The sequence below is a fragment of the Zea mays genome, chromosome 4, assembly GCF_902167145.1.
Source record: "Zea mays cultivar B73 chromosome 4, Zm-B73-REFERENCE-NAM-5.0, whole genome shotgun sequence".
NCBI classification, from domain to species: Eukaryota; Viridiplantae; Streptophyta; class Magnoliopsida; order Poales; family Poaceae; genus Zea; species Zea mays.
The window spans coordinates 246,035,736-246,052,966 of NC_050099.1; the positions used below are offsets into that span (position 1 = coordinate 246,035,736).

The following is a 17,231-nucleotide window of genomic DNA, read 5'->3' on the forward strand; positions in this document are numbered from 1 at the left end:
AAGTTCTATAGTAAAAATCTAGTAGTTAATACTGATGACCCCGATAAAATATTTGCTAGCTTCGCTACTGCTCTCCACTGTACATGCCCTAATATACCATCGACGCGCATCTGGCTAAAAAAAATTGTGTACTCTAGCACTGATCGACGCAGAAGTACTCCCTCCAGTGCAGTAAAGGTAGTCGTTTAGGACATGATTGTGCATACCAAGGAGTGATTAATTATCATAGAGTTTTCCCTGTTTGCCCCTATTAAATAGGGATATGGGTGCATTAACATTACTAAAACAATTAGGCTTGATTGGTTGTTGTAGCAGCTCCAAGGCATTCTAGACTGGAGGTCTCAAGTTCGATTCCTCTTAAATACATCTTTTTTTGTGCAATTACTAGGGGCAACAACGTCCAAGACCCATGCGCGCTATGACTTCTTTTTGTGCACGCTCGGTCACACGCATGATGACTTCTTTTACTGCACCGGAGGGAGTACATTATTATTACACCCGCACCATCCAACACATGTATGTATAATTACTGGATTCCGTTCTCACTCAGTATACTCCCTCCGTTTCAAAATGTTATTCTCTTGAATTTTATGTCTATATTCAACTCGATGGTGATGAATATAGACATACATGTACAACGTATACACTAAATATTGCATGAATTAACTAAAATCAAAACGAAAGAGGTCTTGTTACAATTACATCATCAATACGGCATAGAGTGTGCGTCTACATTAGCCTTGCCGGTCGCCGGTTTAAAAGTTGCCCAACAACCTCTTTAAGTCGTCCTCTCCAAAAAATTAGATCTTAGAGTAACTCTAATAATTCTCTAAACTGTTCTCTAACTCTTAAATTTAAGAAGTCAAAAGAAAAAATGATTTTCTTATAGTCCTCTAAATAGACTTGTTATATTTAGTTAATTGCTAATCAATATTATTTACTCTCTATATTTAGCAACTTAAGAGCAGCTCCAATAGTTATGTAAATTTTAGCTCTCTAAATCACAGATTTAAGAAGTTGCTAAATGACTTTTGGAGTAAAAAAATGTGAGTTCTCCAATAGTTCTCTAAATATAGGTTGTAATTTTGTTTTGTATCTATCCACATAAAAAATAAGTCACAAAAACTATATAATGGAGTCAACATTTTTGTTTATGGAGTTGTTAAATGGTTGCCAAATGTAGAGAGAAAATGAGGTTAGATGACAAGTTGTTAAATTTAGAAAGTTCATTTAGAAAACTGTTGGAGAATCGTTTTCATGTTAACTACCTAAATTATTGATTTAGGAAGTCTTTTAGATAACTACTGAAGTTGCTCTAATATAGGCGCTCACTAAAAACAGTTAGCGTCAATTTCGTCACGCTACGCGCTTATTTTTTCACTTTTCACGCACAACAAGGTAACCAATGTTCAGTGTACTCTTTTTTCTCCTTTTCCACGTAGCGAGGCAACCACGTCTGATGACATAAGCTTCTCCTTCCCCGTCGAACCACTGCTATCGCGCCGATCAACCTTCATCTCCGCCACTGATGTTATCTGGCCTCGATCCCACCACCAGCTAAGGCATTTTCGTTTGTACCGGATTGGTGGGTCGAAATGATTAATAACCGAATTGTTTCTCTAATTTATATAAATTTCGATTAACTGGAACGATTCCGGGTGCAATCCGACATAAACGAATATGACCTAAGCCTCGATGGGAGCCGTCATACTCCTCGGCCCACGACCCCCGTCGCCAAGGCAGCTCCGCACGCACCAAAACTAGAATTAACATTAATCTACTCCCTAAATATTAATAACCGTTGGTGACCAAACTAATTTTTATTTTTCATGTAACGTGTTAAACTTGAATTTAGAGAGATTTTTTAGATAACTATGAGTCGTTCCACGAACGAGGGGCGGGGTGACTCCGGAATAAGGGGAACTCTTGGCCCCCCCACAGCAAAAGCGCCCATCATCGCGTCGTTGATCCGCGTGCCGTGTCACCTTCGCCGCGTGGTCCGGTACGCCGTGCAGCACCCCAGCGTGGGGAGAGGGCCAGAGGGGAGAGAGGAGCAGTCCACGCGAGTGAGGAGAGGGAGAAGGCGAGCGAGGAGGAGAGGAGAGGGATCTCGACACCTCTCCCCCCCCCCCCCCCCCACCCCATCCTCCTCCCCTCAGCCTCTCCGGTGGGCGGGCGGGCGGGCGGGCAATTCGGCCATGGATCCCCCACGCGGAGGTCAGCGCCCCTCGTCCCCTACTACCTCCACGGTTTCCCCTCCTACTTCTCCGGCGCGACCGCTGGTTCGTCCCGTCGGTCTCCGCGCGCGGGGGCGGGGCCGATTGGGCCGCTGCGGAGCGGGATTCTCCGTCCGCGTCCCCTACGCGTCGAGGTTCCATGGCGCTCTCCGTCCTTCGTCCCCCCCGCAGTCGTCGCTGCCCGCGAATCCGAGATTCATCGTGCATGCGCGGCGCCTGGCGGTTCCCGCGCTCCAAATTGCTGGTCGAGGTACTCGGGTTGCTCTAGTCGCCGACGCGTGGTGGGGCGGGCTCGGCGCCGCGTGCGGGGATGCCGGCGGCGCCAGTAACGTCAGGTTCGGGTGCATGCGGCGGCGGCTACTCGCATTGCCGCCGTTTCGCCCGTGGGGGTGGTGCGGGGGGCGGCCGGCGGATTCGGTGCCTTCCTTTACGTCCTTGTCCGGGGATGTACGTGTCCACGGCTGTTGCCGCTCGTGGACTTGGATGCCCATTGTGTGATTCCAATCGCGTTGACCTGTCCGTGTGGGATGTTTATTCCGATGCGCCTCTTTGTTTGCCCTGGCGGTGTGGCCGCTTTTGGTTGATGGAGGCCACAGTATGTTGATTTTGTCTGGTGTACAGATTTACCAGAGGGTTTAAGTTTGTTAGTGGAGTGTACTTCTTACCTTCCATTGTCGCAGAGGCTCTGCAAGTAGAAGGTTCCTAACACCAGCTAATAATAATATATGCTGGGGGCTACTGTAGCAGTTCGTGAAATTTGGATGTCCATTGGGTGATTCACACCGCATTGACCTGGCTGTGTGGGTTTTATTCGCACGCACTGCTTTGTTACCTTGGTAGTGTGTTTGCTTTAGGTTGGGCGCAACATTGCGTTGATTTCATTTGTTATACATATTTACAGACGGTTTGAGTTTCTTAGGAGAGTGTATTTCTTGCCTTCCATTCTTGTTGTCTATAAGTAGAGGCTGCGCAAGTAGAATGTACCCAATCTTGCTAATAATTTTGTGTGGAACACATTTATAGCTCCATAAAACATGCCTCATATGTGGTGCCAGAATCTGAATTATGTAGAAGTGCCATGCAGGTCTATTAGAAATGGTCAGCTACAAAAGGCCTATATATACTGGGAAATTATAAGTAGAGTTGTTATATTTTGTACCGAGTGCTTAATTCGTTTTCTGTTTATGGAATATATTTGCGCGCTTTCCTTTTTTATGCCCCTATGTTACTTTTTTCTTCTGTGAAACATAATATGTTAGCTAAGTTGTTAGTCACGGTGTCACCCCTAGACTACTCTCATGCTTAACTGAGCCTTAATAAAAATTGTTTTTGCTAAGATATTTGTTATCATGTAAAAACCATTGTGGCATGTAACCGGCATACTTAAGCATGGTATACATATTACATATATAACACCTGTAAATGTGCATTGGCAAACAAAAGAAGCTTGATTACACATGGTTCTGTTCCAACACTTTTTTGTTTGTTTATCAGTTTCAAGGATTATGTTGGAATGACTACCATATAGTCTTTGCATCCAGTATATCTTTTCCTTGGATGCTTTATGAGATCTAGTAAATTTATTCTAATATGGGCTTCAACTTTGTTGATTTATTGTCACGAGTTATGGCACAAAGTTCCTTTCAAACATGCTTCTGATATATTTTTAAGGACATTGGTGATGCATATAACATTATATAATGCTGCAAAAAATTGAAATATATTTTGTATATATTGAATGGATGGTATTTTTGTGTTATTATATTACTTCAGGACCAGTGATTGATCCTGCTAAATGTCGATTGATGAGTGTGGATGAAAAGCGAGAACTCGTTCGTGATTTATCAAAGAGCCCAGAAAGTGCTCCTGACAGGCTCCAGTCATGGACCCGGCGAGAAATTGTAGAGATTCTTTGTTCTGATCTTGGAAGGGAGAGGAAATATACTGGTTTATCCAAGCAGAGAATGCTAGATTATCTATTTAGGTTGGTGTCTGGAAAATCATCTGGTCCAGTGGAACATGTGCAAGAGAAAGAGAAAGGGAGAGAGAAAGGGAAAGAGAGAGAAAAAGAATCAATTCCTGAGCCCAATACAACTAACCACCATCAGTCCCCTGCCAAACGACCAAGAAAGAGTGATAACCCATCACGATTACCGATTATCACAAACAACTCAGCAGCATCTGATGTAACTGGGCCAACTAATAATTCACGGTTCTGTCAAAATGTAGCTTGCAGAGCTATTCTCAGGGACAATTTTTGCAGACGCTGTTCATGCTGCATTTGTTTCAGTTATGATGATAACAAGGACCCAAGCCTCTGGTTGTCCTGTAGTTCAGACCAACACTTACAAAAGGATACCTGTGGTTTCTCATGCCATCTTGAATGTGCTCTAAAGGATGAAAGAACAGGTATTCTGCAGAGTGGACAATGCAAGAAACTTGATGGTGGCTATTATTGCACTCGCTGTTGGAAACAGAATGATTTGCTTGGGTACTGTTCTGTAGCATCTTTTTGTTATACAATTTTATGCAACCTGATTCTTTTTTTTTGTTTCCATGTTTCCAGTGTTATTGCCTCCCTCTGTTAGTGTGAGCCTCCAGTATATCTTGCACTGATAGATCTTAAGAATTGAGAAATATTAGTTTGATAGTCGTGAGGTTTAGCTTCGATATTTTTCATCATAGCTTATCTTCCAGATACTACACTTTATGGACCTTACCTGGTGAAAAAGTTCAGATCTTATTATAAATCACTTTCTTTTAGCTTTGCTGTTATGTTCTTTTGGATCGATCCATGTACGGTCATCATTTATTCAAGGAAAAGAATGCTCACAGGTAGAGCCGTAGAGAAACAAGCTCTATATATTTCAATTTGGTACTTTTAGAATCAACCTGTCATGCTTTAACTTTATGGAATGAACTATTGCTGTGGATACTCTATTCTAGCTGGTCGAATGGCCAATTCGTCCAATTTCCCTCTGGAGTAAGATTTGTTTGTCGAGACAGGCAGCTTTATGCAGCAAGTATTTTAGGTTGCATACTATGAAAACAGATCCTCAACCCTTTTTAATTTTTGCTATTTCTTTATGTCTTCTTGAGAGATCTTACTGCTCTAGTTTCAAGGTATGGAATGGATGAGTTCATAGTTTGATAAAATTTGAGCATTTGAAGTAGGATGTACATGTAAATATGAGTATAGCATGGAGAATTGAATGTTAGAACATTTGAATTACCTCACAAGAGGGAAAATGAAGAAGTGTAGTTCTTCAAAGGTTTCAGATTGATATTATGCATTTAGTGCTCTGTTCTATTGATTGGTATGTGTGAATTGTAAATCGGCTTGTATTGTCAACCTTCTGAGTTAGCATCTGACTATTAAATTTCCTTTCTTATTTCTCAGGTCCTGGAAGAAACAACTGGTGATAGCAAAAGATGCTCGGCGATTGGATGTGTTGTGTCATCGGATTTATCTCAGTCACAAGATCCTCGTCTCCACAGAAAAGTACTTGGTATTGCATGAGATTGTTGATACAGCATTGAAGAAACTGGAGGCTGAGGTCGGTCCTATATCTGGAGCTCCAAATATGAGTCGTGGAATTGTCAGTCGACTTACTGTTGGTGCCGAAGTTCAGAAACTTTGTGCTCAAGCAATAGATGCTATGGAATCATTGTTCTCGGGTGTATCTCCTGCTGGTTCAAGAATCCCGCGTATGTTTTGAACCCTTTATGTTTGACATTCACATATACAATTCGAATTGATTAATTGATCCATTCTTCCAATTTCAGGACCATGTATGGTACCACCAAATTTTGTGAAGTTTGAAGCTATAACCCAAACATCTGTCATGGTATTTTTGGATTTGGTTCACTATCCTATGCTTGCCCAAGAGGCAACTTCATTTAATATATGGCACCGAATGGCTGTTACTGAAGCTTACCTGACAAATCCGACTGGCATAATACTTCCCCCATCGAAAAAATTACCTGTCACTGGGCTTGCACCGGCTACAAGCTATATCTTTAAGATTATTGCTTTCAAAAACTCAATCGAGTTGGGTTCATGGGAAATTAGAACGAAGACAAGCTATCAAAAGGATGATCCAAGGGGTTCAATGCCAGGTGGTACTAGACTAGGACATAATAGTGAGAGCCTGAAGGCAAACAGTGATGGCCAGTCTGATCCTTCCTCAGAGGGTGTGGACTCAAACAATAATACTGCTGTTTATGCTGATCTAAACAAGTCCCCTGAAAGTGATTTTGAGTACTGTGAAAATCCTGAGATCCTAGATTCAGATAAAGCGTCTCGTCGCCTCAGCGAACACATCGATGACTTGCAAAATATACAGATGGCTGCAGATAGGGTAACAGAAGTCACTGAGCTGGAAGAATCGCCTGGGCTCTCAGCCTCAGCCTTGGATGAGGAACCCAACGCTTGTGTTCAAGCAGTGCTTCTCAGGGAGCCAAACCCACTAGGACACAATCAAAGAACTGTAGTTCCTAGATCACAGCATGCATCTAATGTACTGGGTGGAAATGAGTTGGTGATTGTTGGACCTCGATATGCTGGTTCTGTGCCACCCATTGCAACAAGAGGTCTGGAAAACAGCAAGGAGAGCGGTGGAAGGGGCTTCAAACCCAAACCTTGTAACAACATTTTCCAAAATGGCTCTTCAAAGCCTGAAAGGGAACCGGGCAATTCGTCAAACAAAAGAACAGCTGGTAAAACGGAGGACCTTGGTCACAAGGATAGTTCATCTGAAGTGTCCTACGAGTACTGTGTAAGGGTGGTCAGGTGGCTGGAGTGCGAGGGCTACATCGAGACAAACTTCAGGGTGAAGTTTCTCACATGGTTTAGCCTGCGTGCCACCCCGCAGGAGAGAAAGATAGTCGGTGTCTATGTGGATACCCTTATTGAGGACCCTGTCAGCCTTTCTGGCCAGCTCGTTGACAGCTTCTCGGAGGCGGTATATAGCAAAAAGCGGACGCCTTCTGGTTTCTGCATGGACCTGTGGCATTGAAGCACCACAAGCACCTACCGTTTGCTTTGTAGGGAGCACACATTCGGGCCCATTCTTTTGTTGCAGATCGTTGCATTGATTCTTCATTGGAAATTTCGCTGAAGTATTTGACTTGCACATCTTCATTGAAACTTAACTTTTCAATGACAGTAGGTTAAGTTAATGGGCAATTTCTTTTTTTCTTTTTCCGTTCTTTACATTTGCTCCATAGTAGGTTACCGTGCTATCATCTGTACCGTCCATGTTAACCTTAGAGCATCAATGAGCCGCATCGTTCGGTCAGCCTGGGGCATAGTGGATTTTGTGGCGTGTGGCTGCTCGAAGGATGATTGTCAGGCTGGACCAGGAATGCGCCTTTCTGTGGGATGAAGCAGATTCGTATGGACGTTGTCAGTGAAATGGTTGTGCTGTACCTGGGGTTTTGCATTTTCTTGCTGACTTTGTTGGGAATGGGAGGAATGACGTTTAAGATGCAGAATGTCTGCCTTATTAATTAATCTTATGTTGACTCATACTTCTCTATCAACTGCGTTTATGGTTCGCTGGTGTTCTGTCTGAGGGCCTCCGGTTTTGTGTTGCGCCTGTTTGAATTCCATTCCAGTGCACTGACACTGTACATGGCCACTGTAGTTTGGTTTTCATCATTGAATGCGTGCTTGCGGCTTGGTGTATGGGCTATGGTGCTGATGCCCACCGAATGCACATCTTCGTACTACATGCGTGGAAAGCTCTACCATGATGTTTTGCCAGGCACAAAAGAATTTCCATTCCTGATGAACTGACAAACATGAGAGACAGTAGCAGGGTGCAACCCCTCCCCTGATTCACACACACACACGAAAAAACTTGTTCTTGGTTTACAGGTTGATGGTTAATCTAAGCGTCAAACATAATGGCCAGGCATGCATAAAAAGCTTCCAGGCTAAGCTGGTGGTATAAATGTTTACAGAAGATGTATAGAACAGCAACATATTCCAGTGGGAAGCAGTTATATGTAGACATTGTGGCCCTCGTCTCATGCATGTTACATGGCAAATGATGCTCCTCCCTTCAGTCTTCCCTCGCTCAGAATGTCAACCAGGTCATTATCCAACCGCAAATCCTGCAGTAGTCACAGCCTTTTTAACACACCGGAGATGGAAATGACGCGCGGTGCTGATTAGCTAGATTTACCTTGTTGCTCGCTGAACGGTGATGAGCTTGATCCATGGAATGAGGGAGCGAGGAAGAAGACGAGGGATACTCGGACGGCGAGACGACGCGGTGCAGGCGGACCAGCTCGGGCATGACGACGGTTTCCAGGTCCGGCCGGTCCCTGCGCCGCATCTCGCAGCACTTGAGCGCGAGCTCGGCGAACGCCTGCGCCTCGGGCACCGGCCAGCCGGCCACGTTGCCGTCCAGGAGGTCGGGGAACGTGCCCTCCTCCAGCGCGTCCGAGACGGCGTACGCCAGCCCCATGGGCTCCCGGGCGGTGACCATCTGGAGGAGGATGACGCCGAGCGCGTACACGTCGGACTTGGTGCACAGCAGCCCCGTCTTCTGGTACTCCGGGTCGATGTAGCAGAAGGTGCCGGCGGCCGCCGTCTCCCGGTACTGCGTGGCGGCGCCGTCCACGTCCACGGCGCGCGGGATGATGCGCGCCAGCCCGACGTCGCCGATCTTGGCCGCGAAGGCGGCGTCCAGCAGGATGTTGCCCGGCTTGAGGTCGCGGTGCACGAACGCCTCGGGCCTCATCTTGTGCAGGTACAGCAGCCCGCTCGCGATCTCCACGGCCACCCTGAACCGCAGCCGCCACGGCAGCGGCGCCGTGCCGCCGCGGCAGAAGAGCCGGTCCTCCAGGCTCCCGTTCGGCATGTACTCGTACACCAGGCAGCCGTACACCGGGCACGCCCCCACCAGGCGCACCATGTTCGGGTGACGGATGTTGTTCAGCAGCTCAACCTGCCGACGCCGCCGCCGCCGACGGTTTCTCCATAAAACAAACAAAAAATGCGAAACAACCAAATGCGTGCATGCGAATGCAATGCAACAGAACAGGGCTCGTAGTAGTTTAGTACGTACCTCCTGTCGAAACTGCTTCAGTCCCTGCGTCACATTAGAGTAGAGGATCTTGACGGCCACGAGAGTGTCGTCAAGCGTGGCCTTGTAGACCGGCCCATACCCTCCTTCCCCGATCTTGAGCTCATCGGCGAAATGGTTGGTCGCGTTCGCGATATCGTCCGCGGTGAATATCCTGCACTCGAGCCTGGTAGGCAGGCACTCCAGCATCCTCTTGGTCTCGATCGGCCTCGGCAGGGCCCTGAGCTTCAGGTCGAGCTTGCGAGCCTCTTCCGGAGTAGCCGACGACGACCCGCCCCTGCTGTCGTCCCTAGGCGAGCAAATCGGCGGCCAGCGCCTCAAGATCGGATGGATGATGTCCTGCGAGTCGTAGTCTGCGAACTCCTCTCCACGCTGATGAGGTAGAGTGTCCAGGCTCGAAGGCTTATGCTTCGGGCCGATTGCTGACTGAGAACACGCTTCTGCTTCTGCTTCTGCTTCTGCCGCCGCCGCCGCCTCCGGTCTGTTCCTGTGAGAGCTTTCTGGGGTCCTGCCCATCTCCCTCTGCTCCTGACGTTCAAAGCATTCCAGTCACGAACGTTTTTCACGTCGAATCCGAACATGTTTCTGTTCTGGCCATCGTTTTGGACCGCTTCAGATCGATTCAGTTCGGATTCGAACACAAACATTTTCTTTAACACTGTGTAGTACTATAGCTAGTAAATGGTCATCACCGATAATCCCTCCGCGTGGTAGTTCCACGGAAGCGTATCAGTATCGCCATCCTGCTGCTGCTGCTGCTTACGTTCAATCCTAAAGAGGCTCAGTTCGGCTTCATCCTCGTCCTGCACCAGGAAAAAAAACACGTGGAATGGAAGTGCTGAGACCATAGCGTTAGATATATAAATATATATGGCGCGCGGCAATTCGATTCAGTTCATTCATCAGTGCAATTCTTCACTTGCCGTTGGCGACAGCGGGCTGTAGCCATGCTGATCGACGTCGTTTAGAGATCCACCACTGGGGCATGATGAAGACGCTGTCTGGTCTGATGACATGAAGCTCCCTCCGTCTTCCGTCGGCGGTTCGTCGGAGCTGCCACCATGGGTGGGCGTCGAAGCACGTACTGGGATAGGCCTGGGCGCGCGGAGTGTTCAGATTTATGTAGTACGCTTGAGAATTTGCAGCAAGCCTCAGCCAGCAGCTGAAGAGAAGACGATGGTTTTCTATATAGAAGACGAGTAGGAAAAATTAAGGACACTCACCTCGAAATGCCGCCGTGCCCGTTTTCTGGCTTGTTGTGAGCCGGTTCACCTGTGAATCAGGTACGCGCGTACGTTCAATAATTCCATATGAGCATTTGCACAGCAATCTATGAGACAAGCTAAGAGTGTGCATGCATGAGAGGAGGAGCACAGGAGTTTTCACCAACTGGCAGGCTGTTCCCAGGCGGGTGATCAGGTTCCGGATCTCCCCTGCTGCCGCTTGTCTCGTTCGCGTAGGTGGCGGGCCTGAAGGACGAGATCTTCCCTTTCGCTATCACGTAGACCGAACAGAAGCTCGGCGCGGACTTCGTCACGGATGTCGGCACGTCCAGCTTCCATATCGTCCTGGGAAAAGCAGGGGGAAAACATGGCGCACACACTCGCTCACTCACTCACTCATCGAAGCTGGACATTGTTTTGCTTCAAGCACGCATGTATACATGATGCCATGGGAAGGGATGTTTGAGAGATGGAGCTGTGTGTACGTACCTTGTAAAGGCGTTCCTGGATGCTGAGCCCAGCACTAACTTGTCGACCTTGTTGGTGGCGACGAAATCGACGATCGCCTTCGACACGTCTGTTCCGTCCAGGATAATTTCCCTGCATTGCAACTGTAGATATTAAAGTAAGTCAGACAAAAAGGTAATAAGGTTACCAATCTCCCTAATTTAAGATTCATTCATCACATGCACGGAACAAAACAAAAAAAACTGGTATTGAACATTGTGCATACCCCTCTCCTGCTGCAGAAACACTGGAAGGGGATCATCAGATCTTTCGCCTGAAGGTCCATCTGGGCGTGAAGATCGGCCGGGATGTCGTCCTGCACGTGTGATATGGCGAACTGCTTACCGCCTGCACGTGCAAGCACACACGGCAATCAGGGAGATTCAGCAACACGTCTGAGGTCTGACTGATCGAATTGATCGATGGGTCGACGAAATTGATCAGGAAATTGGTCACGTCACGTACCGGGGCCCTGGAGGAAGGTGGGCTTGCGGCGGACGTGGACGAGGAAGAAGGGGCGGGCGCGGGAGAGGATGTTGTCGGCGGCCCACTTGAGCGCGTACTGGCTGCCCCTGTCGCCGTCGACGGCGACGGCCGCCCTCCCGTGCTCCCTCGACGGCAGAGGGCTGCAGTGCCTCTCTGCGGCGTCGGCGGCGTCCTTGCGGGCGTCCTTCTTCTTCGCCGGCGCCACGATGGGCTGCGTGGGGAACGTGTACGACATCTCCGGGCGGTGCGCGCTGCTCTCGGGGCGGAGGTGGAGCGCGAGGGCATGGCGTCGATGGCGTCAACCATCGGCCCTGCCCTGGTGGTGCCGGTGGGATAAGAGACGAGGGCGCGGGAATCGTGGCACGCCGCGAGTTCGGCGGGGAACCGCGCTGCTGCCTGCATGCCACTCTTCTGTTTCAGGCCTTCAAAAGGGAGGGCCCAGAACCCAGCCCAAAGCTTGCCAAGCCCACAAACAGTAGCTTTAGGGCCTGTTTGTTTACCCCCAGATTATATAATCTGGATTAAATAATCCTAAGAGGCAAACAAACAGTCCAGCTTAATTGCCGAGATTATATAATCTAACCCCTTGGATTATGATAATCCATAAGCAAGTGAGGAGGTGCTTATTTCAGATTATTTTTTCCCACTTCCCCACTACCCTTTCAAGTTTCCTAGAAATTACCCACCATTGCCATTATAATCCACCGAATCGTTTTTGCCTATTGGATTAGAGAAGCCGCTGCCAAACAGAAAACACGCCGCCAGCCCCCACCCTACGCGCGATCACGCCCGCGACACAGGATCTCGGGGACGCCCGCACCCGCGCACGGCGCACGCCAAGGTCGACCGCTCCGACGCGCGCACGTCAAGCTCTACGCGCGATCCCGCCCGCAGACCCGCCGCTCCGACGCAGACCCGCGCACGCCAAGCTCTACGCGCGATCCCCTGCCCCGTGCCGTCGCTTCCGCTCGCGTCGCGCTGGTGGTCTCCAGTCCGCCACCGCCCGCGGCCTCGGGGACGCCCGCACCCGCGCACGCCAAGGTTGACCGCTCCGGTCGCTTGTGCATCCCTCGCGCCGCCCGGGAGCTAGCCTCCGCGCCCGGCACAAGATTCCGCCCAGAAGCCTCCGCGCCCGGCACAGGATTCCGCCCAGAAGCCTCCGCGCGGTGGACAGGGACGCGTCCCGCGCTCGGCACAGGAACCCGCCGCGCCGTCGTCGCTCGGCAGAGCATCTCGCCGCGCCGTCGTCGCCCGGCACAGGATCCCGCGCGCAGCAGGTTCGCCAGAAGACTCCGCGCGCCTAATTTTTCTTTGCATATGTCACGACGAGATCCAGAGTGCGACCATCTAATTGCTACAATGCTACTCTATCTACAGGTGTATTGTGATGGATCCTACATCAGAACCAGCAGACATTGAATCAGGAGTTGGTGATATTACGGCACCTGAACGAGGCAGACCAACCATGACGGCAGGTCGTCGTGGCGCAGGATTTACACTGGCAGGGCGTAGTGCCGGTCGTGGCACTACTTGTGTGATACGCGGTAGTAGGAGTGCCGGAAGGAGCATTCGTGGTGGCCGAAGTGTTGGTATTGACATCGATTTAAATGCTCAAGTTCGGGAAGATGATGAACCAATTCAAGTTGAAGCTGAAATTACTGCAAATAATTCGGTGAGTAATTTTCTAACACATGGCTATTGCTAATTTGTAGACAGTTGTAATGTTCATATGTGATATGCTTGTACATATATTTTCGTATAGAAGGAGAAATATGACAAGGCAGATTGGTCATCCATGAATACTAGAACTTTTTGTGAAATATGTGTTGAAGAGGTTGAAGCTGGTAACAGACCAAATGGAACACTAACTACTGCAGCGTATAAAAATATTTGTGTTAAGTATCGACAAAGAACTGGTTTGCTTCACAGCAAAACTCAATTGAAGAATAAGTGGGATTTACTGAAAGGGCTTTACAGTTTTTGGCTTGGTCTAAACAAAGATACAGGACTTGGATGGGATTCTAAGCTAGGGACTGTGATTGCAAGTGATGAATACTGGAAGAAAAATACAAAGGTAATAACATATTAGTTAAAGTTATATTGCACTTGTTTTAATCTATTTCATCTATGATGTAGTACTAAATATTGTAATTGTTATGCAGGGGCATCCTGATTGGAAGAAACTGAAATATGGCCCTCTAGAAAATGAAGATTTCATGACACAAATGTTTGAACATATTGCAGTGGATGGATCTACATCATGCGCTCCAGGTGAATTTTATGATGTGGAAAATCATGAGACTGAGGTTGATGGTATTGATGGAGTTGATTTTGGCACATTTGAGGCAGACTGTGATGCTCAATATGATGAATTTGCGTCTCCTTTTGCTAGTGCCAGCAAGTCAACTCAGTCGAAGAGAGGCGGCTCAACTCAGTCAAAGAAAAGAGCTAGTCCTACTGTTGTTAATAGCCCACTGAAGCGCTCAAAGAATCCCATGGTTAAGGTCATGAATAAGATTCATAATACTTTGGAGATCAATTGCAATATTTCAAACAAAGTAATGCTTGGAGAGTATAGGTATGAATCAATCAAGCAATGCATGGAATGGGCTGTTGAGTGTGGAGCAACTGAAGGATCACTTGAGCATTTCATGGCTACTCAGCTTTTTGTTAAGGCGGAGCACAGGGATGTATTTAAGTCATTCAAAACAAATGAAGGAAGACTTCTATGGTTGAAGAGGCACTGCGCTAAGGATGGCTTATGTTAGGAACATCTATTTATTTTCGTGTGTTAGGAGCATCTATTTACTTTCATGTCTGGAACATGTATTTATTTTCGTGTGTTAGGACCATCTATTTGTTTTCATGTGTGGAACATATATTTATTGTTTATGTGTGGAACATCTATTTATTTTTATGTGTGGCTTCTGGTACTTTCTATTACTTAATTTGCATGAATATTATTTGTAGCTTGATGTAGATGTGAATGAGGATGAGGAGGAGGACGAGGCTTTTGTAGCTGCGCGAGATCGAGGCCAAATGTTGAAAAGAGTTGGATCTATGCTCAATGCATTTGGTATGTATTATGGTGAAACTTTTCTTAACAAGTCAGTGAGAAGAAAACCTAGTTCAACTGGCTATGATTGGGTGATGACAACAATTAGTAATCCAAACGATTGCTATGATATGTTTCGGATGAGTAGACCTCTTATTGAAAAGTTGCATGACTTGTTGATCTCATCATATGGACTGAAGACAACCGAAAATATGAGTTCTTTGGAAGCACTTTGTATGTTTTTATGGACTATTGGTGCCCCTCAATCTGTCGTTCAAGTAAAAAATAGATTTCAGAGGTCAAAAGAAACTATTAGTAGAAAGTTCTCAGAAGTGTTGAATTGCATATTTCTCCTATCAAAAGATATTGTGAAGCCAAGAGATCCTCAATTTACTACTGTCCATGAAAGATTACTAGGCGACCGATTTCACCCTCATTTCAATGATTGTATTGGTGCAATTGATGGAACTCATATAAGGGTAGTTGTGCCATCCTCTAAATTGGTTCAACATGTTGGTCGACATGGATATCTCACCCAAAATGTACTGGCCATATGTGATTTCGACATGAGGTTCACTTTTATTGTTGCGGGATGGCCGGGTTCTGCACATGATATGAGAGTGTTCAATAATGCTCTAACAAAATATGCCACTATTTTTCCACATCCTCCACCAGGTATCATATTGTTTATTATATAATTTCAATTTATAAATTATTATTGTCTACTCTCATATATCGGTGTATTTTTAGGTAAATATTATCTTGTTGACTCAGGATACCCTAATCGATCTGGATATCTAGCACCATATAAAGGAACAAAATATCATTTACCTGAGTATCGAGCGGGTCCCCGACCTAGCGGAAAAAAGGAGACATTTAACTATTTGCATTCATCTCTGCGTAATGTGATTGAACGCTCATTTGGTGTTTTGAAGATGAAGTGGAGAATTCTGTTACACCTACCCAGTTATCCTATGGCCAAACAATCCAAAATAATACATGCATGTATGGCTCTTCATAATTTTATTCGTGACAGTTCTTTGGCAGATAAAGAATTTGACCGTTGTGATGAAGATGAAGATTATATGCCAATGCCATCATCTCAGCCTAGTACTAGTCAATTTGGGGATGAAGAAGGTGACATGAATGCCTTCCGTGATAATATTGCTAATGCAATATTTGCCAATGTCAATTGAATTATTTTTTTTCAAATTATTTATGTAATAAATTATGAATACTCAGAAACGTTTGTTACATTGTTCATCTCATATATGAGTTTCAACCTAGTACAAATATAGAGGGCATTCTTGTCTTCCTCATACAAAAGAATCCTATTAACAACTCAAATAATCTGGGTAAACAAACATGACTACTCAGATTATATAATCCAGATTATATAATCCAGATTATATAATCCTCCAAAAATAATCCAGATTATATAATCCATGGGGTAAACAAACAGGCCCTTACTCTTCTTTTGCATTTTTTTATTCTATCACTTGTAATAAAAGGGAGGGCTATCACTAGTTAGTTAAAAAAATAGTCTAAAGTATCTCTGGTGCATCTCCTACTAATTAAGCATGGACTGTGGGCGCCTGGGGCGTCCATGGCTCCGCCTCCCTATCACTGCCATACTGGCCCTACCAATAACCTCGTGTCCCATCTCGCCTGCCCCACAGATCAATCAAGCACCGGCCGCCACACCTCGCCTCGCCTTCCCCGCAACGGCGATGCCAGAATCCCCTCCACCCGGCCATGCCCACACCACGCCTCGAATCCGCGATCTCCAACCATGGACGCCATCAGCGCCCCCAATCCCATGCCCTAGAAGCCCTTTCGTGGCTGCCTCATAATCCCTTCCGCGGATGCCGCAGAATCCCATCTGACGCCATCAGCGCCCACCATGCCATGCCCCAGAATCCCGTCCGCGGTTGCCGCTCCAATCCCTTCCGCGGATGCCGCATAATCCCAACTGACGTAATCAGCGCCCCGTCTGTGGTTGGTTGCCGCAGATTCACCATCAACGTTCATCGTTCCATCCTCCCGTCCGCGGTTGGTTGCCGCAGAATCGCATCCGAAGTAATCATGCTCTCGACCATGCCTTGCCTCGATTCCGGGATCTCCAATCCCGGACGCCATCAGCGTCCGCCATCACCAATTTGGAAACACCGGTGGAGGGGATTCTGCGGCAACCAACCATGGACGGGAGATCCACACCATTTTGCCAATGTCACCGCAGATCCAGTCACACCAATATTAAAATGATGGCAGCCCCTATCATCATCCGCTCATCCTCTTCTCACCCTCCTAAACGTCCAGTTCCTATGTTCGCGTCATCCCTTTCATCCGTTAGTTCCCGTGTGCGCTCCTTCCCTTTCATCTGTCTGCGCGCCTTCACTTTCATCTGGTGAGTCCCGATTACATCCCAATCCTTCTTTTTGTTGTGTGTCTGTGTGAAAATTGGAGATGTGTGAGATGCAGTGTGTCGATGGCACCTTTTAATTTTTACATCCCAATCCTTCTTTTAGTAGTTCATCTGAATGCTACACAGACACACATGATTATCATAGTGTTTTTGTCTGGTATTATGAGAGATAAGCACTTCCATTTGCATTACAACTGATGT

At 46.9% G+C, this 17,231-nt stretch overlaps 3 protein-coding genes across 6 annotated transcripts; 2 read left to right on the forward strand and 1 right to left on the reverse strand.

Annotated features, from left to right (window-relative positions):
* Positions 1 to 1,951: 1,951 nt before the first annotated feature.
* LOC100502265 (uncharacterized) lies at positions 1,952 to 7,781 on the forward strand. Of its 2 annotated transcripts, none has more exons than XM_008679522.3 (4): positions 1,952 to 2,487; positions 4,011 to 4,728; positions 5,638 to 5,945; positions 6,024 to 7,781. In XM_008679522.3, exons 1-4 carry the CDS (start codon positions 2,199 to 2,201, stop codon positions 7,253 to 7,255), a joined length of 2,547 nt encoding a protein of 848 aa, XP_008677744.2. In that variant the 5' UTR covers positions 1,952 to 2,198; the 3' UTR covers positions 7,256 to 7,781.
* Positions 7,334 to 11,948, reverse strand: LOC100501180 (Protein kinase protein with adenine nucleotide alpha hydrolase-like domain). 3 transcript variants are annotated; one of them, XM_020551724.2, is made up of 10 exons: positions 11,530 to 11,948; positions 11,291 to 11,412; positions 11,047 to 11,168; positions 10,721 to 10,902; positions 10,558 to 10,606; positions 10,258 to 10,429; positions 10,027 to 10,137; positions 9,317 to 9,862; positions 8,429 to 9,196; positions 7,334 to 8,357 (listed from the first exon to the last, which is right to left on the reverse strand). In XM_020551724.2, the coding sequence occupies exons 1-10, from the start codon at positions 11,783 to 11,785 to the stop codon at positions 8,280 to 8,282; spliced, it is 2,406 nt and encodes an 801-aa protein (XP_020407313.1). In that variant the 5' UTR covers positions 11,786 to 11,948; the 3' UTR covers positions 7,334 to 8,279. The 3 variants fall into 3 exon arrangements, with proteins under 3 accessions (XP_020407313.1, NP_001309385.1, XP_035822966.1); NM_001322456.1 differs by having other exon boundaries at positions 8,003 to 8,357; positions 9,317 to 9,856; positions 11,530 to 11,852; XM_035967073.1 differs by having other exon boundaries at positions 8,005 to 8,357; positions 8,429 to 9,856.
* On the forward strand, positions 11,834 to 14,361 carry LOC103656032 (uncharacterized). Its single transcript, XM_008682681.2, has 5 exons — positions 11,834 to 11,878; positions 12,301 to 12,827; positions 12,928 to 13,222; positions 13,313 to 13,624; positions 13,713 to 14,361. The coding sequence occupies exons 1-5, from the start codon at positions 11,834 to 11,836 to the stop codon at positions 14,316 to 14,318; spliced, it is 1,785 nt and encodes a 594-aa protein (XP_008680903.1). The 3' UTR covers positions 14,319 to 14,361.
* Positions 14,362 to 17,231: the final 2,870 nt, after the last annotated feature.